General features: G+C 44.3%; 1 protein-coding gene across 2 annotated transcripts; it reads left to right on the top strand.

Moving 5' to 3' along the window:
• Positions 1-16: 16 nt before the first annotated feature.
• Positions 17-27,143, top strand: LOC123769508 (uncharacterized). Of its 2 annotated transcripts, none has more exons than XM_045760673.2 (3): positions 17-93; positions 23,545-24,263; positions 24,691-27,143. In XM_045760673.2, the coding sequence occupies exons 2-3, from the start codon at positions 23,664-23,666 to the stop codon at positions 25,039-25,041; spliced, it is 951 nt and encodes a 316-aa protein (XP_045616629.1). In that variant the 5' UTR covers positions 17-93; positions 23,545-23,663; the 3' UTR covers positions 25,042-27,143. The 2 variants fall into 2 exon arrangements, with proteins under 2 accessions (XP_045616629.1, XP_045616626.1); XM_045760670.2 differs by lacking the exon at positions 17-93 and adding an exon at positions 20,449-20,822.
• Positions 27,144-27,616: the final 473 nt, after the last annotated feature.

Here is a 27,616-nt window from a genome sequence, read left to right as displayed (position 1 = left end):
GGCCGATTCTGTCCCAGTTAACCACCGGTGTGTTGTCTCGTCGTGTCGGTTCACATTTAAAGTGTGTTTATATAGCCTTCAGCGCGTCAATTAGTAAGTAGTTATATAAAAGCATTTAATAATATTAACCGTTATGTTTTCATTATTAATAATTCGTTAAAAATAACTTGAAGTGTGCAGTAAATTAAAATATATACTGCGTAAAAGCACTTAATTATTAAGTTCACCATAGTCCGTGCTACTTGGAACTTTATTCCAAGTAGCGAATCTTTAACAACATTACGTGCGTTTTAAGTCTCTACAGCTGAAGTAGGTGTGAGTTAGTGTATGTGTAATGCAATTTGTATAGCCTTGATATTACATGAATTCATATATGTATATGCAAAGATAAATATGCATTGATTTTACTCAGGATGAGCTTGTAGCTGGTTTTTAATCCACACTGTGTGATCTTTCACACATAATAGGGTAGCGCCAAAGTCTGGAGAGCAGCACACACAATCGGTGAAAAACTCCTCCTAGCAAACATTCCTAACTGCAATAGTACGATGCAAAATGGTAAAAATGTGGGAAATATGTTGTGCAACATACTATAGGGACAACAGAATTTGTATAAGTTGCACGAGTCAACTTTACTGGGTAATGCATCTCTGGTACTTGCTTATGTGCGCGTTATAAGAAGATAAAAGTTAAACCAACAAGTTGTTATTGTTAAACCAAGGAGTCGGTGTGTCGCGTTGTGGAACAGTTCTTCAAAGAAAACGAGAGGTCCCTTTCTAACATGTCTTATGCAGCTGAGGAGAATTAAGAAAACCGGGTGGATGGAGCGACTTCAATGACTGGTTGCTATAGTGGCTTTGTTGATAATTGGAAAAAAAAACTATTACAATTATCCATTCATTGTGTTGACCATCGCCAACATCTGACTGAAAAAAACGAGATTTTTAGTCACGAGATATTTTTATATTATATTATAATATAAAATATTTATTTTATATAAATATTTATTATATAAATAAATGTATATTTTCGTGATATACACACATATAATATTTATTATTATATAATTTTTTTAGGGTACCACCACCTCCTGGTGCAAGTGTAGAGACCCATAGCCTCGGAGAAGAAAATATTATATAGATATTTTTTTTAAATAATCTCTACGATTATTTCCAAATTAAATAGTTTCAAGTATAATATTGACCATTGTGAAATTTAGTAATTTCCAAGCTGGTCAGACCAAGAAAACCAGGCTACATGACGATGATTTAAGTGTTTTTCTGAGACTATTGAGTTACGTTGCATGATGTGTCTCAGGGATTTGAGGATCATCACTTGTTGGACATTCCAGATTGTCTATTTTCATATCCTGAAGCAGTTGGAGTAGAGGAGGAACTAAGTGAGTTGCAAAAGGACATTGAACAGAAGCCAAAGTTTAACAAAAAATCATACCAAGAATTTTGGTTGCAAAGATAAATTTCTGGTTCTCTATTCTGCATTACAGTGGTAAAAACTCTCAAGCTTACATTATCATATTTAGTGGAGCGTAGTTGTAGCTCAGTCGTTCAACTTCTCACGAAGCAAAGAAATCTACTTCAGATTACTGAACGTATGGATTTAAAACTGCTGATAAGTACCATTAAACCTGTCATTGGAACACTGATTTAAACTCATCAACTACATTACCAGCGGTGAAGAGATTGGGACTTAAGTCTGAAGTACCCTTGATTACCTCACTGTTTGTACTATTTAAATGGCATTCAGACTTTGTGAATCTGATATATCAGGGTTTTATTGAGCGTACGAGTATATTAATCTGAGCCCATCCTCAGAATAGACAGTACGTTTTAATATTAAATGTAACAAGTACAATCTTGACTATCGGCATAATATATAAATAAACTTACAGGTGCCCTTACATATACCTCCTCACATATTCTCCTACTTTTGTGATGATACACTCAAAATTTTATACTTGTATACTATTCCTAAACTTTATATGGAAAGTTTTAAATATAAAGAATTTCTTTTTCAGTTATAATTAACAATAGAGATTTTATACAAAATTTGAAAATAACCAGTTACTTTATAATTTATTGAAATATTTCAGTTTTGTTTTATTAATTTTATAAAATTGTAATATCAATATAGCTACAGGTTACGTACTAATTGTAATTAGAAAACATAAATGCTATTTACATGCTTGTCCTTCTACACTCTCAAGGTCGTCTGTGGTCGTGGTTTTCTATACAGCTTTTTGGGTAAACTCTAATATTTACAATATTTTAGTGCGATGCTGGCGATTAAGTGTATTTATGTACTATGCCGATAATCAGGAATATACTTATTACAGTTAGTATTAAAACGTACTGTCTATTCGGAGGATGGGCCGATTAATCCTACTGTTATAAATTTTCTTCTAACAACATCTTCCCTAGCAGGTTACCTTACCTTGAGGTTACCTTGAGGTGCTTCCGGGGCTTAGCGTCCTCGCGGTCCGGTCGTCGACCAGGCCTCCTGGTTGCTTACATCCGTCGCACAGTGGTTAGAATACCGGTCTGTTAACCTTGGGGTTCCAGGTTCGATTCTCGATCGAGTTAGGTTTATATGACTGGCGTGGATTTCGGAAGTGCAGAATTCATCACTCTACCTTCTGGCTTAAAAGTAGATCACAGTTACGACATTGGTGGTCCAAATTTGAGGCACCGGGGGAATGAGCTTATTGAGCCAGAAGGGCGGAAGTAAAATAAAGTTTGGGAATGGTTGCATTAAACTAGCGGAGGCTTTACGGGCTATTCATGCCCGTGCTACCTTTTGGGTGCCTTTATCAATCAATCAGCGGTGGCTGGAAGGTGGGTGTCTAGTAACTGCAGCTTTATGCAAGCGCAAATAAGTGAATACAGCACACACAAAGCCCAAGTGTGTGTGTGCTACGGTGCTTGTAGGTTCTGCAGCCGTGGAGGCTACGACTGGAGAATCTACAAGAGGCCGGACAGCAGGCTGGTGGAAAGATGACGTGGTCAACTCCCATGTCATCCACGTGGCGCTCTCGAGGGCTCAACCTTACCTTGAGGAGCTTCCGGGGCTTAGCGTCCCCGCGGTCCGGTCGTCGACCAGGCCTCCTGGTTGCTGGACTGATCAACCAGGCTGTTAGACGCGGCTGTTCGCAGCCGAACTCAACGGTGAGTCTGGACACTCCGTCCATGTACGTGGCAGCCCTCGCCCACACATTATTGGATTATTTAACGCGGGTGGTACACGTACAAGGGGACATAGGTGGAAGCTGAGTACCCAAATGAGCCACAGAGGGAGCCGGTGGCCGAGCGGACAGCATGCTGGACACGTAGTCCCGGGTTCGATCCCGGGCGTCGGCAAGGAACGATGGGCAGAGTTTCTTTCACCCTATCCCCCTGTTACCTAGCAGTAAATAGGTACCTGGGAGTTAGTTAGCTGTCACGGGCTGCTTCCTGGGGGGTGTGTGGGGTGTGGAGAAAAAAAATAGTAGTAGTAGAAACAGTTGATTGACAGTTGAGAGGCGGGCCGAAAGAGCAGAGCTCAACCCCCGCAAGCACAACTAGGTGAACACAGAGACGTTAGAAAGATTTTTTAGTGTCAGAGTAGTTAATGGAATGCATTAGGCAGTGATGTGGTGGAGGCTGACTCCATACACAGTTTCAAGTGTAGATATGATAGAGCCCAATAGCTCAGGAATCTGTACACCAGTTGATTGACAGTTGAGAGGCGGGACCAAAGAGCCAGAGCTCAACCACCGCAAACACAAATAGATGAGTACAGGAAACAGCCTGTAACAGCTGTCTAACTCCCAGGTACCTATTTACTGCTAGGTAACAGGGGGTATCAGGATGAAAGAAACTCTGCCAGTTTTTGTTTCCGCCGACGCCGGGACTCGAACCCCAGAGCACAGGACTACGTATCCAGCGTGTTGTCTACTCACCCACCAGCGCCCCTTGTGTGTGTGTGTTTGCGTCTGCTGATAGTTTGGATGGTCGCCAAATAGAGACCAATTGCGACACATTGATGTGGGTGGGAGGGAGGGATTGTGGGAGAGAGGGAGGGTTAAGAAGGGAGGGTTAAGAAGGGAGGGAGGGAAGGTGGGTAATAGGGTAGGAGGGAGAGGTCCCCAGCGACTTATTGGATACTGATGGTTGATTATTTTTTTGTGGTGTTTTAAAACCCTTCCCTGTTCCTTCTCTGTTGAAGGTCTAGCCTGTTGGTACCTTGTATGTCTAAGTTCTTCCTTCGTCTGCTCACCTAGTTGTGCTTGCGGGGGGTTGAGCTCTGGCTCTTTGGTCCCGCCTCTCAACTGTCAATCAACAGGTGTACAGATTCATGAGCCTATCGGGCTCTATCATATCTACACTTGAAACTGTGTATGGAGTCAGCCTCCACCACATCACTTCCTAATGCATTCCATTTGTCAACCACTCTGACACTAAAAAAGTTCTTTCTAATATCTCTGTGGCTCATTTGGGCGCTCACTTTCTACCTGTGTCCCCTTGTGCGTGTGCCCCTTGTGTTAAATAGCCTGTCTTTATCTACCCTATCAATTCCTTTGAGAATCTTGTATGTGGTGATCATGTTCCCCCTAAGTCTTCTGTCTTCTAGCGACGTGAGGTTTAACTCCTGTAGTCTCTCCTCGTAGCTCATACCTCTCGGCTCGGGTACTAGTCTGGTCGCAAACCTTTGAACCTTCTCTAATTTAGTCTTATGCTTGACTAGATATGGACTCCATGCTGGAGCCGCATACTCCAGGATTGGTCTGACATATGTGGTATACAAAGTTCTGAAAGATTCCTTACACAAGTTTCTAAAGGCCGTTCTTATGTTAGCCAACCTGGCATATGCCGCTGATGTTATCCTCTTGATATGAGCTTCAGGGGACAGGTCTGGCGTGATATCAACCCCCAAGTCTTTCTCTCTGACTCTTGAAGTATTTCATCTCCCAAGTGATACCTTGTATCTGGTCTCCTGTTCCCTACCCCTATCTTCATTACATTACATTTGAGTGTGTGTGTGTGTGTGGGTGTGGGTGTGTGTGTGTGTGTGGGTGTGTGTGTGTGTGTGTGTGTGTGGGTGTGGGTGTGTGTGTGTGTGTGGGTGTGGGTGTGTGTGTGTGTGTGTCAAAAAAATACAGTAGTAGTTAGTAACAGTTGATTGATTCACAGTTGAGAGGCGGGTCGAAAGAGCAGAACTCAACCCCCGCAAGCACAACTAGGTGAATACATCACTCGGTGAGTACACACACACACACAACACTGTGTGTGTGTGTGTGTGCACTCAGTGTGTGTGTTACTAGGCTCTTAGTTAGGTGGTGGTGTTGCTAGTGTACAATGTTACACACCTGAAGTGTTGCTAGTGTACAATGTTACACACCTGAAGTGTTGCTAGTGTACAATGTTACACACCTGAAGTGTTGCTAGTGTACAATGTTACACACCTGAAGTGTTGCTAGTGTACAATGTTACACACCTGAAGTGTTGCTAGTGTACAATGTTACACACCTGAAGTGTTGCTAGCGCGCGGTACTCATATAAGAACACAAACGCTGCGCCTCCTTAAAACTGGACGTGAGGTTAAAAAGATAAAAAAAAAAATGCGCCTTCACTCGAACGCACGTTCGTGCCCCCCCCCCCCCTGACGCTTCCTATAATTGGTAACCTGGGGCCAGATTCACGAAGCAGTTACGCAAACACTTACGAACCTGTCCATCTTTCCTCAATCTTTGGCGGCTTTGTTTACAATTATTAAACAGTTAATGAGCTCCGAAGCACCAGGAGGCTGTTTATAACAATAACAACAGTTGATTGGCAAGTTTTCATGCTTGTAAACTGTTTAATAAATGTAACCAAAGCCGTCAAAGATTGAGGAAAGATGTACAGGTTCATAAGTGTTTGCGTAACTGCTTCGTGAATCTGGCCCCAGTTCGTTTTCTCGATCCTACGGGCTCACCATAGCCCGTGCTACATGGACACTTCGTTCTGAGTAGCTAAATCTGAAACAACAACAGTTTTCTCGATCCACGAATAAAAATGCGATGGTTTTTGCCTAACCACACTCGTTCGAAACCCGGCACCTGGCCTCACCCACCCAACCATGACCTGCGGAGGCCGGCGTATAAAAAAAGAAAAAATGAATATTTCGGCGTGTTAAATGTTATGTTGTTTTAGATTCAGCTACTCAGAACCAAGTGTCCATGTAGCACGGGCTATGGTGAGCCCGTAATTTTTTTAAATGTTAATATTTGTTGCATTTTAACGTTGTTGTTAAAGATTCGCTACCTGAAACAAAGTTCCAAGTAGCACGGGCTATGGTGAGCCCCTAACGTACATTTTAACGTATTCGTCGAACCCCCTAAACGTCTGACGTATTACTTGATACGACGGGTTGCAAGGCCGATTCATTGGACACGTCAATAACATGATGCTTAATGCTGTACTAATACGTCGCATTTGTAACGGAGTGGTCAATTCCATATACAAAATGTCGTATAACAAGAGTCATCTCTCTAATTTTTTACTTGCGTCCACGTTTGCTTACTGCGTGACGCAATGTGAGGTCCTCCTGACGCAAGTGGTCTATGGTCACTAGGTCTTGGGGCCCAGTGGACAGCGCTTTGGATTCGTAGTCCTGAGGTTCCGGGTTCGATCCCCGGTGGAGGCGGAGACAAATGGGCAAAATATTTATTTCACCCTCATGCCTCTGTTAGCAGTAAATAGGTACCTGGGAGTTAGACAGCTGCTACGGCGAGACCGTCGCTCTACCGTCCAGCCCAAGTGGTTGGACAAGATTCTTCAATCATAAAAGGAGAAACCCCTGAGAGTGGACATAACTCCAAGTCTGATCACAGAAGCCCAACGACAGCGGCATATGACATACTGACCAACGAGTATCCTTCAGAAACTTAAGTCCTGAAACCATCTTTGTCTAAGTTGATTGACAGTTGAGAGGCGGGACCAAAGAGCCAGAGCTCATCCTCCGCAAGCACAACAAGGTGTACTCACCTAGTTGTGCACCTTTCAGTAGTTTCAAAGCGTTATATGACAAAGAGTGCTGGGAAGACGGGATACCACGAGCGTAGCTCTCATCCTGTAACTACACTTAGGTAAATTACACTTAGGTGAGTACACACACTCACAGGGCCTCGCAGCTGAGTGGACAGTCCTAAGGTTCGATCCCCAGAAGAGGCAGAAACAAATGGGTAGAGATTATTTCACCCTGATGCTCCTGTTCACCTAGCAATAAATAGATACCTGGGAGTTAGACAGCTGCTACGGAGCTGCTTCCTGGGTGTGTGTAAGATAAAAATATATGTAGTAGACATAAAAGATGAAAAATAAATTGGTTTAGGAAGGATCCAAGAGGTAATAGTTCGATTCTGTAAATACATATAGTAAAGACCCACGTACACACACAGACCCACGTACACACACAGACCCACGTACACACACAGACCCACGTACACACACAGACCCACGTACACACACAGACCCACGTACACACATACCCACGTACACACAGACCCACGTACACACACAGACCCACGTACACACACAGACCCACGTACACACAGACCCACGTACACACAGACCCACGTACACACAGACCCACGTACACACCCATGATCACAACCTACAAAATCCTCAGGGGAATCGACCGGGTAAACAAGGATGAACTATTCAACACTGGTGGACGCGAACAAGGGGACACAGGTGGAAGCTGAGTACCCAAATGAGTCACAGAGACGTTAGAAAGAACTTTTTCAGTGTCAGAGTAGTTAGTAAATGGAATGCACTAGGAAGTGATGTGGTGGAGGCTGACTCCATACACAGTTTCAAATGTAGATATGACAGAGCCCAATAGGCTCGGGAATCTGTACACCAGTTTATTGACGGTTGAGAGGCGGGATCAAAGAGCCAGAGCTCAACCCCCGCAAGCACAATTAGGTGAGTACACAGCCCCACGTACACACAGCCCCACGTACACACACAGACCCACGTACACACAGTACCCACGCACACACAGACCTACGTACACACAGACCCACGTTCACACAGACCCACGTTCACACAGACCTACGTACACACAGACCCACGTACACACAGCCCCACGTACACACAGATCCACGTACACACAGCCCCACGTACACACAGTACCCACGTACACACAGACCCACGTACACACAGACCCACGTACACACAGACCCACGTACACACACAGACCCACGTACACACACAGACCCACGTACACACAGACCCACGTACACACAGACCCACGTACACACACAGACCCACGTACACACACAGACCCACGTACACAGAGCCCCACGTACACACAGACCCACGTACACACAGTACCCACGTACACACAGACCCACGTACACACACAGACCCACGTACACACAGCCCCACGCACACACAGACCCACGTACCCACAGGCCCACGTACACAGAGCCCCACGTACACAGAGCCCTTCGTACACACAGTACCCACGTACACACAGACCCACGTACACACAGACCCCACGTACACACAGACCCACGTACACACAGACCCCACGTACACACAGACCCACGTACACACACACCCACGTACACACAGACCCCACGTACACACACACCCACGTACACACACCCACGTACACACAGACCCCACGTACACACAGACCCACGTACACACAGACCCCACGTACACACAGACCCACGTACCCACGTACACAGAGCCCCACGTACACAGAGCCCCACGTACACACAGTACCCACGTACACACAGACCCACGTACAGACCCCACGTACACACACACCCACGTGCACACACAGACCCACGTACACACACAGACCCACGTACACACAGACCCCACGTACACACAGACCCACGTACACACAGACCCCACGTACACACCCACCCACGTACACACACACACGTACACACACACACGTACACACAGTACCCACGTACACACAGACCCACGTACACACACACACCCACGTACACACACACACACGTACACACACACCCACGTACACACAGACCCACGTACACACAGACCCCACGTACACACACACCCACGTACACACACACACGTACACACACACCCACGTACACACAGAATCATTCAGAACTTTGTATACCACATATGTCAGGCCAATCCTGGAGTATGCAGCCCCAGCATGGAGTCCATATCTAGTCAAGGATAAGACTAAACTGGAAAAGGTTCAAAGGTTTGCCACCAGACTAGTACCCGAGCTGAGAGGTATGAGCTACGAGGAGAGACTACGGGAATTAAACCTCACCTCGCTGGAAGACAGAAGAGTTAGGGGGGACATGATCACCACATTCAAGATTCTGAAGGGGATTGATAGGGTAGATAAAGACAGTCTATTTAACACAAGGGGAACACCCACAAGGGGACACAGGTGGAAACTGAGTGCCCAAATGAGCCACAGAGATATTAGAAAGAACTTTTTTAGTGTCAGAGTGGTTGACAAATGGAATGCATTAGGGGGTGATGTGGTGGAGGCTCACTCCATACACAGTTTCAAGTGTAGATATGACAGAGCCCGATAGGCTCAGGAATCTGTACACCTGTTGATTGACGGTTGAGAGGCGGGACCAAAGAGCCAGAGCTCAACCCCCGCAAACACAACTAGGTGAGTACAACTAGGTGAGTACAGACCCACGTACACACAGACCCCACGTACACACACACCCACGTACACACACACCCACGTACACACACACCCACGTACACACACACCCACGTACACACACACCCACGTACACACACACCCACGTACACACACACACACGTACACACACACCCACGTACACACACACCCACGTACACACACACACACGTACACACACACCCACGTACACACACACACACGTACACACACACCCACGTACACACACACACACGTACACACACACCCACGTACACACACACCCACGTACACACACACCCACGTACACACAGACCTCAACAAAGATACAAAAAAAACACTGAGCATATAATTGACAGTCAACAGAGTGACTTAGCAAACAAGTTGAGCGATCGACCTTGAACGAGCATTACCCGGGCGGCCGCTTGAGCAGAAGCTGCTGGTGCGTCGGACTTGTGCGTCGGACTTGTGCGTCGGACTTGTGCGTTGGACTTGTGCGTCGGACTTGTGCGTTGGACTTGTGCGTCGGACTTGTGCGTTGGACTTGTGCGTTGGACTTGTGCGTCCTCACTGTTTAAGACGGGCAAGACAAGTCGGTCGAGGCTGAAAGAACTTGTTTGTGTGATATAAATATAATAAAGTTTGTGTGATAAAATCACAATAGCGTGATATATCATGTGAACAAATCCACAAGATGCCGTGGTCAGAGAGTCAGAATTCGGCTCAAAAATCACGCTCAGGAGTAAAATTTCCGACATTTCAGACATTTTGAAAACTGCAGGGGGGGTTTGGGCAAAATATGACCCATCACCGTTTTCAGTAATTGGCATATTTTCGGTATATATTCGATGAGGGTTCGAACCCGGGATGATCCCAGACGCTGCCTGGGATCATCCATTTACGACATCGGCGAGTAGTCGAAGTCATAAATGGCCAAACATTATATGGGTCTTTAGGTCTCTTGTGAGAGCGAAGTCTCTCACTTTGTCACGCTGACTTTAAGTGGCATATTGCTGAGCGTTGAATGTGCACTTGAGTAGTTACCTTGAGGTGCTTCCGGGGCTCAGCGTCCCCGCGGCCCGGTCGTCGACCAGGCCTCCTGACCACCTTTGAGAGGGAGGGAGAATAGGGAGAGTAGGGAGAATACCCCTCTGCATCCACAGTGCACGATGGGGAGCCCGTCAGCCGAGCGGACAGCACGCTGGACTTGTGATCCTGTGGTTCCGGGTTCGATCCCGGGCGCCGGCGAGAAACAATGGGCAGAGTTTCTTTCACCCTATGCTCCCTGTTACCTAGCAGTAAAATAGGTACCTGGGTGTTAGTCAGCTGTCACGGGCTGCTTCCTGGGGGGTGGAGGCCTGGTCGAGGACCAGGCCGCGGAGACACTAAAGCCCCGAAATCATCTCAAGATAACCTCAAGATAACGATGACTATCGCCCTTGAACAAATCCACAAGGGCCGCTTAAGACGTGTTTGGGATCCTCTCAGACGTAGATTCGAACCCTCGTCACGGCCCTTGTGGATTTGTTCATTGCCGTAGTTAATCTGACGGTGAAGTGGTTTAAAACGATGGTCACTAGGAGCCCTTACTATAGCGGCCACTCTGCTGTTCGAACAAATGATATATATTGTCCAAATCCAGTAACAGCCAAACCATGTATGAACCAGTAACTGGTCACACCTGTCAGCCAAGTAGTTTGGTATCCTTGTAGTTTAGTGTCCGTGGAGTTCTATTTATCAGAATAAATAGGAGGGTTGCTTGGGTTGTTATGTTTCTAGCTAGGTTAAAAGGTCAGGTTTTTGACGCAGAGGAACATCAAGAGAACACGGGCTGGTGTATGCCACAAGCAGTGTTGGTGTTGTCAGACTGGCCGGCATACTTGAGAGGTGGGACCAGAGAGCCGAAGCTCGATCTCCCTTCTCCCCCCTCCCCCGCAAGCACAACTAGGTGAGCACGGCACGGCTGGCATACCTGTGAATCCTTGCATCTAGATATTTGAATATTGCACCTACGTCTACTTTATAACGTGTTACTAATGGTATACACCGTTGCTAATGTGACGTTTGTTGACTGGGCTGCTGCAGGAGGTCTGGGGGGTCTGCTGTAGGTGATTGATTGATGAAGATTAAGCCACCCAAAAGGTGGCACGGGCATGAATAGCCCGTAAGTGGTGGCCCTTTTGAGCCATTACCAGTATCAAGAGCTGATACTGGAGATCTGTGGAGGCGTGACTGCACCCTGCGTGACGGGAGATGTCTCCCGGACCAAGTGGTGACCAGATGGTGTGCTGTAGGTGTTGTGGGTGATGCAGGTATGTAGTCTATGCTGCCAGTGTTGTGGGGTGATGCAGGTATGTAGTCCATGCTGCCAGTGTTGTGGGGTGATGCAGGTATGTAGTCTATGCTGCCAGTGTTGTGGGGTGATGCAGGTATGTCGTCCATGCTGCCAGTGTTGTGGGGTGATGCAGGTATGTAGTCTATGCTGCCAGTGTTGTGGGTGATGCAGGTATGTAGTCTATGCTGCAAGTATTGTCTGGAATATTGTCCTCTCCTCTCATATCCGGACGGAAGAGCAACAACTGAGGCTCTATTGTTAACTCTTAACTCTTGATAATGGTCTTATCACTTGATCACTTCCTACATTCCCTAATGGCTGATATAAGTGTAATTTTAAGATTAAAAAAGGGACAACAGACGTACTGATGATCCTCGTCTTGAAGGACCAGGTGATTGTGACCTAACAGCTCCGCACAAGAGTCCAACCACTTCACCTCGTTAGACCAATAAGGAACGTGGCTTCAATGGGAAAAACGACGCACAATGATGACGTTTAACAATACAATTTCTTCAGACTCCCCCCAAGCACACGACATAGCCTAATGCCTTTATTACGCTGAAAGGTTATAAACGACGCTTATAACCTTTTATCATTAAAAGGTTATAAACGCTATTTTTTTTATTTATTAAACTAAATAATTATTAAACGATAAAAATTGGCGTTTAATAAATAAATAAATAAACGCTTAAAAATTAAACGCTATTTTTTTTTTATAAACAACAAGGCTATTTTACAACGTAAAAAAATATTTTACAATGTAAAATAGTCTTGTTGTTTATAAAAAAAAATAGCGTTTAATTTTTAAGCGTTTTATTTATTAAACTAAATAATTATTAAACGATAAAAATTGGCGTTTAATAAATAAACGCTTAAAAATTAAACGCTATTTTTTTATAAACAACAAGGCTATTTTACAACGTAAAATAAAATATTTTACAACGTAAAATAAAATATTTTACAACGTAAAATAGTGAACGATACGTCGTGTGTTTGCTAAGATGTAAACCGGTTTAGATGGGGCTTCAGAGGGCCTGAAAGGCGTCTTAAGCAAAGCGTATTATAATAAGGAAGCAGGAAGCGCAGCAGAGCTACATTGAACGACAGGTGAAGGGCAAGATGAAGAACGACGAGTGTGGGAACGTCAACATGCGTCTCGCTGAAGGATAATGGCGTACTCTGGTGGTCTCAGTTCACTCTCGGAGGGGTACAAATGGCCCGCTGAGTGCTTTGGCTGGCATTGGCCATTTCCTGGTTCGGTTCATGATGCCTACACCATCTATGGCCAGAAACGACCAAATGAGAGCATTTTATTTCACCAGCGATTACTCTCTGGTCGTCAGTTTGATTTTAGGGAAGGTCGTTGTGCTGCTGACCTCATGCTAGACCTCTCTCCTCAGTGCATGAGAGAGAGAGAGAGAGAGAGAGAGAGAGAGAGAGAGAGAGAGAGAGAGAGAGAGAGAGAGAGAGAGAGAGAGAGAGAGAGAGAGAGAGAGAGAGAGAGAGAGAGAGAGAGAGAGAGAGAGAGAGAGAGAGAGAGAGAGAGAGAGAGAGAGAGAGAGAGAGAGAGAGAGAGAGAGAGAGAGAGAGAGAGAGAGAGAGGGTGGGGATAGAGAGAGTGAGAGAGGAGAGAGACCCATTATGTAGACTTAGTCATGTATGTCCATTTCTCAACCCATCCTGTTTAGCTAGAACAGTTTGTAACTATGTAGACAATTCGTATATATATTAATGCAATGGACAATAAGAGAGTATAATTTGGCACAATTATCTTTATCCTGGAAAAAAATAAAGTTTAACACCAAACTGTAATATTCCTAGGCTTAGTATAGCACATATATGTACTATATTAGGCCTCAGATAGCGTGAATTAGGCCTAGGATGGTAAGGTTTAGTTTTATTAATAATATAAATACGAAACCATTTCCGGCTTGTCCAAATTCAGTAGCAACAATTTCTACTTTCTAGTTGTTTATTACGCCAATACACATACGATGGTCAATATTATTAATATAAGTTCTATCTAAACAAGAGGAAGAATTCCATATTTATCATGTAGACAAATAATATACTGTATATTAATACTAAATTTAAAAATCAGTGTAGTTTTACAGTGCTGAGGCACAACTGGGAGTAATTGTTCAATGCAAAAAGGAAATACTGTATTTAAATTTCATGTGCTGGAATGATCGAGGTGATGTCTCCAACAATGCACCACATGACGGCTCTCGTAACGCAGCTCAAGTCGTCGCTGCGTAAGAACCACTGGAGACATAGGTACGGAAGCACACAGCCAGATTAAAGCTGTATCCCCTGGTGCAGAGCGCGTGAGCCGTTTAGAAAATAGTGACCGACCTCTTTAAATCTGACCGGTGGAGACACATAACCCATAGTGAAGGAAACAGATCCACGCAGCCCCCTAGAACTGCATTCTGAACTGTATTCAGACTGTAAGACTTGTATCATGCTGAACCCTATGTTAAACCCTATGGATTAGATGTGTGATGTATTTTTTTTTACATAAGGAATGCTACAAGAAGCCTATCAAGCAGAGAGGCAGTTAGGCATGATGATTTTCTTGAATACAAATATGTTCATGCTGCTTCGGTCATGGAGAGCATATTAATAGTCGTAATTATTGTTTAACAACCAGTTCGTACCCACCAGGATCCTAAAAATATTCATCCTTCATTACAAAAAAAAATAAATGTCCCAACATATCTGAAAATAGGTTCATAGTAGAAAGAACGTAATGATAATATTAATAGTAATTTTTATTTAGAAAATATTCAGAATTAGCAATGGTTAATTAGTTGTTACAGAGGATGTATTATTTAATAAAGGGAGGCACTACGGGCTCACCATAGCCCGTGCTGCTTGGAACTTTGTTCCAGGTAGCGAATCTTTAACAACATTTAATAAAGTCATTAATAAGTAAGAGGGAGCAATAAACCGGGAAGACTACGTTACACCGTCAAAGGTCCATAGCAGTTAATGCAATGTTATTAAAAGTAGTTTACACTACGATACTAAATGGAATGATAAATGTATTTAAGGGATCAGCATTACAATGAAGACGTCCTAATACAGAAAAGATCAGGCCTATTGCGGCAGCGTTTTTATTCATTATTTTTTTTTATTATTTTCTACCACAGACGTGGCCACACATTTACAATGCTAACCAACATATATGCATGTTCTGTCCTCCATGGACAGGGTTAGAGATTTGTTAAACATATAATTCAGTGATTTATTGAACATATGGACGGTTTAAGGATTTTAAGGGATGCAGTCTACCTCATCTACATCCTGACAGGATACATTTATTTCCCCAAAATCCAGAATTAGAGCATATTTAGTGTATATATTTTTGCCTTAGAGGCATACGCTGACTGAGTCTCTCTCTCAGGTAATACTGGGATTATATCAGGTTGTACTGAGGCTGTAGCGACAAATTCTCTCCAACAACAAAAAACGACACTGCCTCCTTATCTTTATCTAATCTTTTTGTCCTGATTAATATATCTTGGCCATGTTTATATTGCTGCATCACTCATCTTCCCAACTCATCGACTCATCTTTCTCGGATTATTTGCTTTCTGTTAATCTGTCTATTGACAGGATTTTAGTCTGTGTCGTAATGGTCAGTCTTAGGTGTCATAGGTCTGTTCACTATGCAAGTCTAGGTTGTAATTTAAGTGTCATCTGATTAAATGCTTCTTTCCCACAGTAATCGTTGCTATGGAATTAATTTTGCCCGAAACACTATGCGTGCTAGTGGCTTTACAAGAATGTAAATTCCACTTAATTTCTATGTTAACCCCCAATGTACCTTTTTGTATATAAATAAATAAATAAATAAATAAATAAATTGTGCAACATGTAATCATTAAGATTACATGTTTTAATGCTATTATAACTTGTTTCGGTTTAAATTAATATTCAACATGTTTTTATTAATCGAATTATTGATGTATAGCCATTTATGAATGCACTTTTATGATCAGTTTTTTTTTACTTTTAATTAGTTTTATTGACCATCTTTGAAGCATATTTGTCGTCAGTCGAACATGTACATGGGATATAGAGGTGTTTGGTCCAGCAGAAAGGTAGGCATCAGATAAGACACCTGTTACCAGCCCACCTGACCTGGTAATTAGACCGTCGTAAGTCATGTGGTTGTAAGATAACTGGTTGTAGCTACCACTAATGAATGTGGTTATAAGATAATTGGTTGTAGCTACCACTAATGACTGTCGTTGTAAGATACCACGTTGGAGATCGTTGTTAGATGTCCACTAATGACAGTGGTTGTAGCTACCACTAATGACCGTGGTTAAAGATAACCGGTTGTAGCTACCACTAATGACTGTGGTTGAGGATAACTGGTTGTAGCTACCACTAATGACTGTGGTTGTAAGATAACTGATTGTAGCTACCACTAATGACTGTGGTTGTAAGATAACCGGTTGTAGCTACCACTAATGACTGTGGTTGTAAGATAACCGGTTGTAGCTACCACTAATGACTGTGGTTGAAGATAACCAGTTGTAGCTACCACTAATGACTGTGGTTGACGTTAAGCGCACACATGACCCCATTCGCACTACTATAAACCCCCACGACAGACTGCGCTTATGTAATACAATCTCTGACGTGGAATACATTAATAATACATGAACGAGCTACCTATACCAGCTACGCAAAGATTTGATAATTTTCACGTGAGATATATTATTATTAGGGTGGATAATAATCCATCTCTGAAGTCCACTACAATGTACGTAATTACCTCTCCACCCCCCTGAGCAGGTGTGTGGAGGAATACAGCTCCATTGTGACAAATACAGCCTAGTAATTGTCAGTTTTACAGTGAATGTGGTCGGCGGTCACCAGGATTCATTCTATAAGGATTGTTGTTGTTTTAGATTTAACTTCTCAGAACGAAGTGTCCATGTAGCACGGGCTATGGTGAGCCCGTATTCTACCAGGATCACGGTAGTGTTTGTATAAGATCACCTCGTCAGGTGCTTCAGTAGGTGCTTCAGTATCACTCCATCAGGGGTGCTTAGCGCGCCTTAGAGAGACAGAGAGACAGAGAGAGAGAAGGAGAGCACTCCATTATCATAACTGATATTTATCGGCCTCATGGTTAATTCTTAGCACAGTGCTAGTGTTCGTGGCCTTGGTCAGCGCCACCAGGTGAGGCCCCGCCGTGGCCAGCGCCAGCAAGGAGGGGTGGAAGATGATGCTGTAATACAGAGGGTCCTTACAATGCAGTTTCCCCTACCCTACCCTACCCAGCCTGCGCCTGTGTCTTAATGTCTTATAACACACATGTGAAGAACCTCTCACACACTCACAGCTCCCTGACAAGAGGGAGCCAGCTTAGCTTAGCTGCCAACACCCACACATCGTGTCAGCAAGGCGGACACCCCCGCCTGCTTTCATACCTCTCACTGTATTTCCCACTTCTATACTTCCCTTCACCTATGCCTCTCCTTCCTCTTTACTCCCCACATAACTCGTTCCACTTAGGGACGGGCAGCGCCCTAATAATATTATCAAGGAGATACACTATCACTTGTGGGTGTGTTGTCTCCAAGTCCACTTCAGCCGTCACACCTGGACACTAAAACAAGCTAAACAAGACAATAAACAACTTCATACCGTAGTTTGGAAATTAGTGAGTGATTAGGATCCGACAAATAAAGACAAAATCAAGAATTGATCAATAGAATATTAAATGAATGAATTGAATAAGTTTGTCAAATAATCTTTGTAATTATACAGTATTTCTGACTCTTGTGCTGACCTTCCTAAATAGCTTAAGTGGTTAGGTTAGGTCAGTTTTGTTGAAGTGACTCTGATCTAGCTTATCTGACACCGTACTCGCAGCCCTCACACCCACACACGCACTCACGCTCTCTCACACCCAAACACTCATGTCCCTCACACCCACACACACACTCATTGCCACTCACACCCCCAACACACATTCCTGTCACCCGCACACTTCTCATTAACAACCCCCCCCCCCCCCTCTCTCTCTCTCTCTCTCTCTCTCACCCACACATATTGTTACTGAACCGTTGTTGTTGTTGTTGAAGATTAAGCTACTGGGAACAAAAGTTCCAAGTAGCACGGGCTATGGTGATCCCGTAAATTTTTTTAAATTTTGCCCCGAGGGGCGAGTTTATTGGGCAGCGCCACTCCTATAGGTGATCCCGTAGTGGACTTACCTGGCACAGGAGCGGGGATGTAACTGGTATATTGGGGTTGTTGTTATAGATTCAACTACTCGGAACAAGTTCCAAGTAGCACGGGCTATGGTGAGCCCGTAGTGGACTTACCTGGCACAGGAGCGGTGCTCCTGTATATTGGGGTGTAACTAACTTTTTTCATAGACTGATGAGTGATGAAGAGCAAGCCACCCAAGAGGTGGCACGGGCATGAATAGCCCGTAAGTGGAAGATTTTTGTTTTGTTTTTAGTAAATGTATAGTACGCTGAGGTCGCATTTAATTGTTATGCTGCTATCGCGCGGGAGGATACTGCTTGACAGTATTTATGAGGGTCTCCAGCTGCTGGACACCTTTTTGACCAGGCGAGTGGCAGTGTTGATGGATTCATGAACTCTTAAAGCTCTTCTAAGGTCGTTGGTTGCTTCACATTCCAGGAGATAGTGAAGTAATGGCTTTTTTGTGACAGTTTGGCAGAAGTTGCATTCTCTTTGTCGTGGTTTACCAATCTCGCAGTTGCATCTGTAACCTAGACGTAGTCAATATAACGGAACTGTTATTTCCCTGTGAATTCATGTTCAAGGTTATTTAACCTTTGTAACTTGGTGGCCTGATTACCATATTGCAGAGGGCGAATCTTATGCTATTCTCTGGTGTAGATAGGCTTTGTTGAGGTGTGAGTGTTTTTTGGTGATGATGTTTTTTATGTACTTTAGGCTGGGTTGAATTGTTTTATGTATCACTGGATGACGAGTTGCCATTTCAGCAATATCATCGGTTTTTTCATTTAATGGGATTCCAACATGGGATGGGATCCAGTTTAGGGTGATGTTGAAGCACTTTTTCATACTTGTTACCTCACTAATATACCTCCTGGTCGCCCACGGTGGCTCACGAGACACGCCAACGTGGCCGAAATGATGAAGCAATTGTAACTTCATTGGTTCAGTTACCCTCTTTCACCATCACTAGATCTCTCAAGTATCATCGTTTTGCTCTCTGTCAGCGCTTCCTTCCTTTCTCCGTCCCTCCCTCTTCCCTTCTCTCTTCCACCACCCCTCTCCTTTTCCCATCCCTCTCTCCCTTCATCTCTCTCGCAAAACACTTTATTATGTGTTTTAATTCCTTCCGTCACGTTCATGAGTAAGAAAATAACCGATTATAGGAAAGAAAAGTCTCCGTGGTGTAGTGGTAAGACACTCGCCTGGCGTTCCGCGAGCGCTATGTCATGGGTTCGTATCCTGGCCGGGGAGGATTTACTGGGCGCAATTCCTTAACTGTAGCCTCTGTTTAACCCAACAGTAAAATGTGTACTTGGATGAAAAAACGATTCTTCGCGGCAGGGGATCGTATTCCAGGGACCTGCCCGAAACGCTACGCGTACTAGTGGCTGTACAAGAATGTAACAACTCTTGTAACAACTTAAAAAAAAAAAAAAAAAAAAAAAAAAAAAAAAAAAACGGGGTTAATCAGCTCTAAGGGAAACAAAAGCAAACGAGTACAACAAATCCTCGAAATAAATGACAGCACCTACATCACCTGTGGAGGGAATGTACACAGTTTGGAGGGAGCAGAATATGAAACAGTGTTTGACCCGGGAAACTCATAACGCAAAGGCACACAAATTTTGTTTTGTATGCTTATGTAGTGGCCACAACGAGTAGAGGTAAACACACATTTGACAAAGTGGGAGCCATAACTCGCAGATATTGTACAATTTCAGAAGGACAATACCAAGACCACATAGATGGAAGGTAAATGCACAAAATAGCCAAAGGAGTATTCGAAGGAACTTGTTTAAGAGTCAGCACAGTGAAGAACTGAAATGAAGTAGGTAGAGAAGGTCTAGTGAAAGATTACAATTGCCGATACAAATCAGATTGGACAACCTGAAGGGTGGACCACTACACCACTCCAATGGAAGGTTATGAGTACACGCACTCAAGCTTTGCCCCGAGTACCTCCAGCTTGTGAGTGTCCACAGACCAGTTCCTATCAGCAGCAGGGGGGGTGAAACAGGTATCATGTATGTTATTGGAGCGAGGGATCGAGGCCTCCACCCCACATTCCCTCTACGTACTCAATGAAGCACTCGACAGTACTCCCAACCACTCGCCTCTGACGTCACGCGTCCTCCCTTTTGTTAACCAATCAGAAGAAGCCTAGCGCCCAAATGATATCTGCCTTTGCTTATCAATAACACTCGATTCATGCCTAAAAAACCACAGTATTTCATAAATGTTCTACCCCTGACGTAGCTTTTCCATCTCGTCAGGTAAAGTTGAACAAAAAGGAGTCTTGTGCCTGACAAGCGCGGTCAGAATGAACGCCTAAGGAGCATTTAGGCATGAGAGATGACGGGAGGGAGGAGCAGTATATGTGAGGTGAACGCAGCTCTCAGCCCCTCACAAGACGAGAGGAACCGGTGCCTCTACCAGGAGCCTCGCACCAGACAGCCTATACAAGCCAGTGCGGCTACCGGACGATACTTGTTGAGCGGCTCTGTGTGCGTTCTGTAGCTGCCCGAATGTGACAATACTCCCTCTGCTAGACACCAGCCTGGCGGTGAGGATGGTGGCCGTGTAGTGGTGAAGAGTGTGTACAGGGAGGCCATGTGATGATGACCATAATAGTGCTGTTATGAATGTGATGGTGATGGTATATGACGCTGTCGACGTGATGGTGACCAGGAGTGTCTTTAAAAACACTGACGATAAAAAAAAAACTTGTGCGCTAGGCTGCCAGACGTGCGACGGTGTTAACAGAGAGCCTTGTTACCCATCGTTTAGTGTGCGATCAATTACCAGTACTCAGTGGAGGGGAGGATACTCACCCCATGCACCCGTTGATGTAATCAAGATCTTATTCCGTCACTTATTAACATGTAATTGAGGCCAAAATGCGAATCAGTTCTTCAAATCACCATCAGATTGTTGTAACAGAGACACCGGTGGTGAGAAACTCAGGTGTCAGGCTTTTGAAATCAAAGAAGCAATACGCAAATGGCTGAAACTTGGACGTGCCCGATACGCTGTTTGTGTGCGTGTGTGTGGGCGTGCGTATGTGTGTGTATTGGTGGATGAGTCTTCGACGCAAGTGTGGTACCTCTCCTTCCTGAGTCCTGTCTCTGGAACACAGCATAAAGTTGAATTTGTGAGCGAGTTGAAACGCAGATTTACGCATGCCAAAGCAAAGTGTGCTAATGTGTATATATCAACAAAGTATACAATACTAAACAATACAAATAATGTTTGGGGTTTGGCTTGGTTTGATATATTTATATTTTATTTTGTTTAGTTATCAGCAAGCTTGGTGATTGATAGCGTGTTTTGTGTTGCTGCCGTGTGGGTGTGTACCTGCTTGGACTGTTGTATGGCAGTGTTGCTTCTTCCTCCTCCTCACTTGTGTGGGATACACAAGGAAAAACATGTGTTGCTGTGGTTGTGTTTTTTGCTTTATATCAGTATTTTTTTGTGTTGTGTCAGTGTTAGTGTTGTTCTGCGTCAGTGTTGTCTTTTGAATGTTAATGCTGTTATTTGGTGTTTATTTGTCATGTTTTGTGAGTCATTGATCATATTTTTTGCGCGAAATGTGTTTGTAATGGGTCAGTGTACAGTATGTGTTCATGTTGTTGTGGTTTGTGTTGTTTGTTGTGTGTTCACGGTGTTGCTTGAGTGTTGGGTGTATTTTGTGATGAGTTGTATCAGTGTATTTTTTATGTATGTAGCTTTTTATTTCAAATGTTATTATTTGTTCAATGATTGTGTTTTTGTTGGCTAAAGGTGCTTTTGTTTGCATGTTTGTTCTTAGTTGGAAACAAGTGTTTTTCTTTGGTGTCAGTGTGGTTGTGGTGTCAGTGTTGTTGTGTTGTCAGTGTTGTTGTTGACGTGTCAGTGTTGTTGTTGAAGTGTCAGTGTTGTTGTTATGGTGTCAGTGTTGTTGCAGTGTTGTCAGTGTTGTTGTTGTGGTGTCAGTGTTGTTGTTGTGGTGTCAGTGTTGTTGTTGTGGTGTCAGTGTTGTTGTTGTGGTGTCAGTGTTGTTGTTGTGGTGTCAGTGTTGTTGTTGTGGTGTCAGTGTTGTTGTTGTGGTGTCAGTGTTGTTGTTGTGGTGTCAGTGTTGTTATTGTGGTGTCAGTGTTGTTGTTGTAGTGTCAGTGTTGTTGTTGTAGTGTCAGTGTTGTTGTGGTGGTGTCAGTGTTGTTGTTGTGGTGTCAGTGTTGTTGTTGTGGTGTCAGTGTTGTTGTTGAAGTGTCAGTGTTGTTGTTATGGTGTCAGTGTTGTTGCAGTGTTGTCAGTGTTGTTGTTGTGGTGTCAGTGTTGTTGTGGTGTCAGTGTTGTTGTTGTGGTGTCAGTGTTGTTGTTGTGGTGTCAGTGTTGTCGTTGTAGTGTCAGTGTTGTCGTTGTGGTGTCAGTGTTGTTGTTGTGGTGTCAGTGTTGTTGTTGTGGTGTCAGTGTTGTTGTTGTGGTGTCAGTGTTGTTGTTGTGGTGTCAGTGTTGTTGTTGTGGTGTCAGTGTTGTTGTTGTGGTGTCAGTGTTGTTGTTGTGGTGTCAGTGTTGTTGTTGTGGTGTCAGTGTTGTTGTTGTGGTGTCAGTGTTGTTGTTGTAGTGTCAGTGTTGTGGTGTTCGCGAAGATCGACATACAGCACTGATCCTTGAGGTACTCCACTCGGTACTGTTCGCCAGTCTGATTTCTCGCACCTGCCTGTTACTCTATGGCTCATGTGTGTGTGTGTGTTTGTGTGTGTGTGTTGTGTAATAGTGCGGGTACTTTATCCTAAGTGGATGCTGCGGCGGGGCGGCAGATGGTCATCTCGTGGTGATGCTGCAGGTGTTGTTGTTGCTCTGGTTCAGTCTTTACACTCAGTCATCTCCAGTTCTCATGTGTTTTTCACATTTATCTCAGTCTTCCTCTTTCTTGCCTAATTAAAGAAAGATATAACAGTTTCGTAAGTCGTTCTGCAAAAACGTAATTAACCCCTGGCTCAAGTAATTCGGTGATTTTTTCACCATGAACAAATGACTAGAATGTATAACAAGAAGTAATTTGAGTTAATAGTCTCGGGTTTTGAGGAGTTTTAGTATGACTATGAAATATATTTATTAATATTGTATATTAAATTGGTGACTGTTTATAAAATATTTTTGACCACAAACTACAAAAGTACATAAATGTTATGTAAGTAAGTCTGTAATATTTAAGGCTGACCAGTTTTATTTGTAATAAACACTGAAAACTAAATAATTGGAAAACGAGAGATATAATATCTTCTTTATCTCTTTGTCTTCAGGTTGTCTTACGTGTTTAAGCATCTTCTCAGTTGTCACAGCGTCAGCCTTGGGTAGTCTGCCACAGCACCAACTACAGTCGCCTCTGCCATATCTGGCAGCAAACCTTCCACTCTGAACCATGACGTCGTCTTGCGTGCCTCCCAAGAGTGGTACCATCCCTCCAGAGGCCCCGAGCCTTCGCCACGACCACAACGGCAACGACGACAACGGCGACACTTCGAGCGACTCTGATTCCATCTGTACATGTGCGTCGAACAGCACGACGTCTCTGGACGGCTCTCCAGTCAGCAGAGACGTCGGCAGACTGGATCAAAACACAGAGTCTTCAGTATCCCCAGTTGCCCCGCCATCAACTGACACTCAAGCAGCAACCCAGACGATAGACAGTAATGGAAATCCTCATTTAGTGATATACATTTCCCCTCCAGTGGTGGTGCCGGCGAGAGAGTGCAACATATGCAACAACTGCCGCAAACAGCAGCAGGGGTTGCTGGAACACCTGTGGCTGGGTGTGGTTAAGATCTGCGAGTTCTGTCCGTGGGTCGTCGGGTTCGTCATCATCTACTACTGCTTCCACTGGTGGGGCGTCGGGCCCGGGTTCTCTGCGTTTCTCTTCACAGTTGGTGTGCACGCAATGATCCGCCTGGTGAGGACTCACGGGGCCCTTGAGTGCTCTTCCCTCCAAGTTCCCGAAGGCCACCTGGAGAGTAACAGCGTGGTGAGTGTCCTTGTTCCATTCCTGTTCTCGTACTCAAGTTCAAGTACATTTATTGAGATCATAAAGTACATCTCGAAAGGATAGAGTAACTTAGGTTATTTCTACTCTCTAAACCCTCCCTAACGCTTAATAAAATATGTTTTTATTGCCTTTCACTTTCAACGTTTCAAATCTTACGTTCTTAAGCTTTTAAAAAACACGGGAAATTTTGAAGTTCCACGTTATTGTTATTATATTTAATGGCGACCTCTTTCTTCGTTAATTATCGTTGTCGGGGACAGGAAGCCTTGGACAGGAACTTCTTATTACGCTGAGAACTAATTTATGCCGTGAAAGCTCTCCGATAAAAAGTGATATATCTGAAAGTGTAAGTCATTCAGTTTTTAAGGGAGTGTAACACTTTATCTTGCCTCCTCCCCTGCTGCAGGAGGAGAGAGTCGCTGCTGAGAGCAGGGACCAGCGGCAGGCCCGGCAGGACGCCACCCACGAGTCTGCCAACGAAAAGCCTCCGTCATATGAGGCTGCCTTGGTGAGACCTCCTCCGTACGACCTCTACTACCACCTGAGCCCAGCCAAGCCGCGCGACCAAGCGCTGGTCAACAACTTGGAGGGGGGACTCCTCAAAACAGATTTCCTGAGCCTTCCCAGCCTGGTGGAGGGCTCCAGGGTAGTCAGACCCGAGGACGACGACGCCTCCCTCCCATCCTACCAGGAAGCCATCATCAGACAGTCTTACAGGAACGAGACCTTTCCGGTGGAGAATCAGGGCTATGACTGAAGCATCTCATTCACGTCTCGTTTAGCCACAGTACGTGTTCCTCTCGTCCAGGGGAGAATTATTCAAGAGTGACAAGAAATGATCTTAGTTGACAGTACAGGAATGATGCTCTTGATCTCTTAGTCTTGGGTACCTGAGTTCACTGTCCTGCCGCAGAGAGGAAATAAGGATAATCAGTTCACAATGGTAATGAGCAAAAGTCCTGCCTTCTCCTGCACCCTCGGCGGCAATGCTACTCTGAGGGAGGTAAGGCTTTGAGGTAAAGTTCTCTCTTGGTGTTAATTTGTAAATAAGCAATGCTTCTTTGACTTGTTTTACTTGTTTAAAGCCATATTTATTGAGATTCTGTACAGTTGTAATGAATTAAGTCAGAAAATAAGTCATTGTTATAGCATTCGGGATTTCAGAAGAATGATAATCATGATAAATTAATACAAATCGGCAAAAAACAAAGAGGACGATAAATGTAAGATAAGAAATGATGGCGTCCAGAAGAGATACAAGGGAAGCCGTAGGGGTGACTTCACACCGGCCACAGTGCCAACACCACAGTATGTTAGGGACACACCGTCATGGTAGTGCCTGCTTGGCACCCGTTATCTCATTCTACTAGGAGTAAGCCGTATTTGCTCAATGCCTTATGCCACTGTTCCGTCCCTGGAAGGCTGGAGAACTGTAAATATGCCAGCCAAGTAGATGTTTGAGTTTGTCCTTATCAGACGAAAGAAAACGGAAGAAAGAGAGGGAGAGATGCCACTGTTCCGTCCCTGGAAGGCTGGAGAACTGTAAATATGCCAGCCAAGTAGATGTTTGAGTTTGTCCTTATCAGACGAAAGAAAACGGAAGAAAGAGAGGGAGAGATGTGGGAAGCGAGGAGTAAGTGGAAGCCAGACTCACCTGGATCTATTAGATACGCATTATATGTAATTATAGAGTCAAATGCTTCCCTAACAGTTGTTAGGGAAACTGCGTATACATTTTCCAGCAGCAGCAACATGGTCTCACTGGGGGTTGAGGGACACCAGCACCACAGGGACAGGGACGACTATGGTCACATTCCTAGAGCGCTTCTCCGGCGAACAGTGTGGTCTTGCATGGTAATATTGGTGATGTAAGTGGCTTAATCCTGTGTGTGTGTGTGTGTGTGTGTGTGTGTGTGTGTACTGTTGGTGCCTGCTGAATCGAGGTATTAGCTCTTGGACCCCGCCTTTCTAACTGATCTATTTTTTCCCTCTGTTCTACTCACTGTATATATTTCCTCACATGCGCGCACACATACACACACACAAAGCAGCCCGTAGCAGCTGTCTAACTCCAATTTATCTATTTACTGCTAAGTGAGCAGGCGCATCAGATGGAAGAAATTCTGCCCATTTGTTTCTTCCTCAACCGGGAATCAAACCCAGGCCCTTAGGACTACGAAACCAGAGCTCTGTCAACTCGGCTGCGAGGACCCGTGTGTGTGTGTGTGTGTGTGTGTGTGTGTGTGTGTGTGTGTGTGTGTGTGTGTGTGTGTGTACATACCTAGTTGTGTTTGCGGGGAGATTGTATTGTATTGTGTGTGTAATTACCTAAGTGTAGCTACATGATGAGAGCGCTCGTAGTGTCCCGTCTTCCCAGTACTCTTTGTCGTATAACGCTTTGAAACTTCTGACGATTTTGGCTACCCCCACCTGCTCACCTAACTTGTTCCAACCGTCTACCACTCTGACAACTTTCTAATATTATTTTCGGCACCTTTATTTCCTTTGCTTGAATGTGTGTCCATCATATATTTCTTGCCTATAGTAGATGACTACTGCCTGGATGACGTCCCTTCTTGATGAATGACATCAAGAAGAGACGTCATGATGGTCTACGATATGATAACTCTACACGTACACATGTGTGAATGTGGAGAGTTACGGACACCACACACCACCCTACGGACACCACACACCACCCTACGGACACTACACATCACCCTACGGACACTACGCATCACCCTCACGAACACGCCCACTAAAACATCAAAGTATAAAATGTGTTTTGATTTAAAACATGAGGATTCGAAACAGTGTTGCTGGGGAGAAGAAGCTCAAGAGTAAATTATGATTACAAAATGTATTTTCATTCACCTTCTTCCACGTTTATCACTTAAAGATTGTGAATAAAAGGAAAACTAAATTACAACAATGTTTAGTGATTTTATAAGAATGTTTTACAGATAGAAAAACGCTGAGTTTGAGCACAAGTGGAGACTGGTACTCTGAGGATCATATTATTTAATCACATGGAAAATCAATATGTCTGGAAATGAATTATATTTTTGTTCCTTTCTCGTCGCCGGTCGGCCGAGCGGACAGCACACTGTGCTTGTGATCCTGTGGTCCCGGGTTCGATCCCGGGCGCCGGCGAGAAACAATGAGCAGAGTTTCTTTCACCCTATGCCCCTATTACCTAGCAGTAAAATAGGTACCTGGGTGTTAGTCAGCTGTCACGGGCTGCTTCCTGGGGTGGAAGCCTGGTCGAGGACCGGGCCGCGGGGACACTAAAAGCCCCGAAATCATCTCAAGATAACCTGCCAATTCCCTAT

This window comes from Procambarus clarkii, chromosome 63 (assembly GCF_040958095.1).
Source record: "Procambarus clarkii isolate CNS0578487 chromosome 63, FALCON_Pclarkii_2.0, whole genome shotgun sequence".
In the NCBI taxonomy this organism is placed as follows: Eukaryota; Metazoa; Arthropoda; class Malacostraca; order Decapoda; family Cambaridae; genus Procambarus; species Procambarus clarkii.
The sequence above is the reverse complement of the archived record's forward strand: the minus strand, read 5'-3'. Positions and strand labels throughout refer to the sequence as shown.

Excerpts from the sequence above, each read along its gene's own strand:
- LOC123769508 (XM_045760673.2), top strand. The coding sequence starts at position 23,664 with ATGACGTCGTCTTGCGTGCCTCCCAAGAGTGGTACCATCCCTCCAGAG. Across the intron at positions 24,264-24,690 it reads ACCTGGAGAGTAACAGCGTG|GAGGAGAGAGTCGCTGCTGA; the intron begins GTGAGTGTCCTT and ends CCCCTGCTGCAG.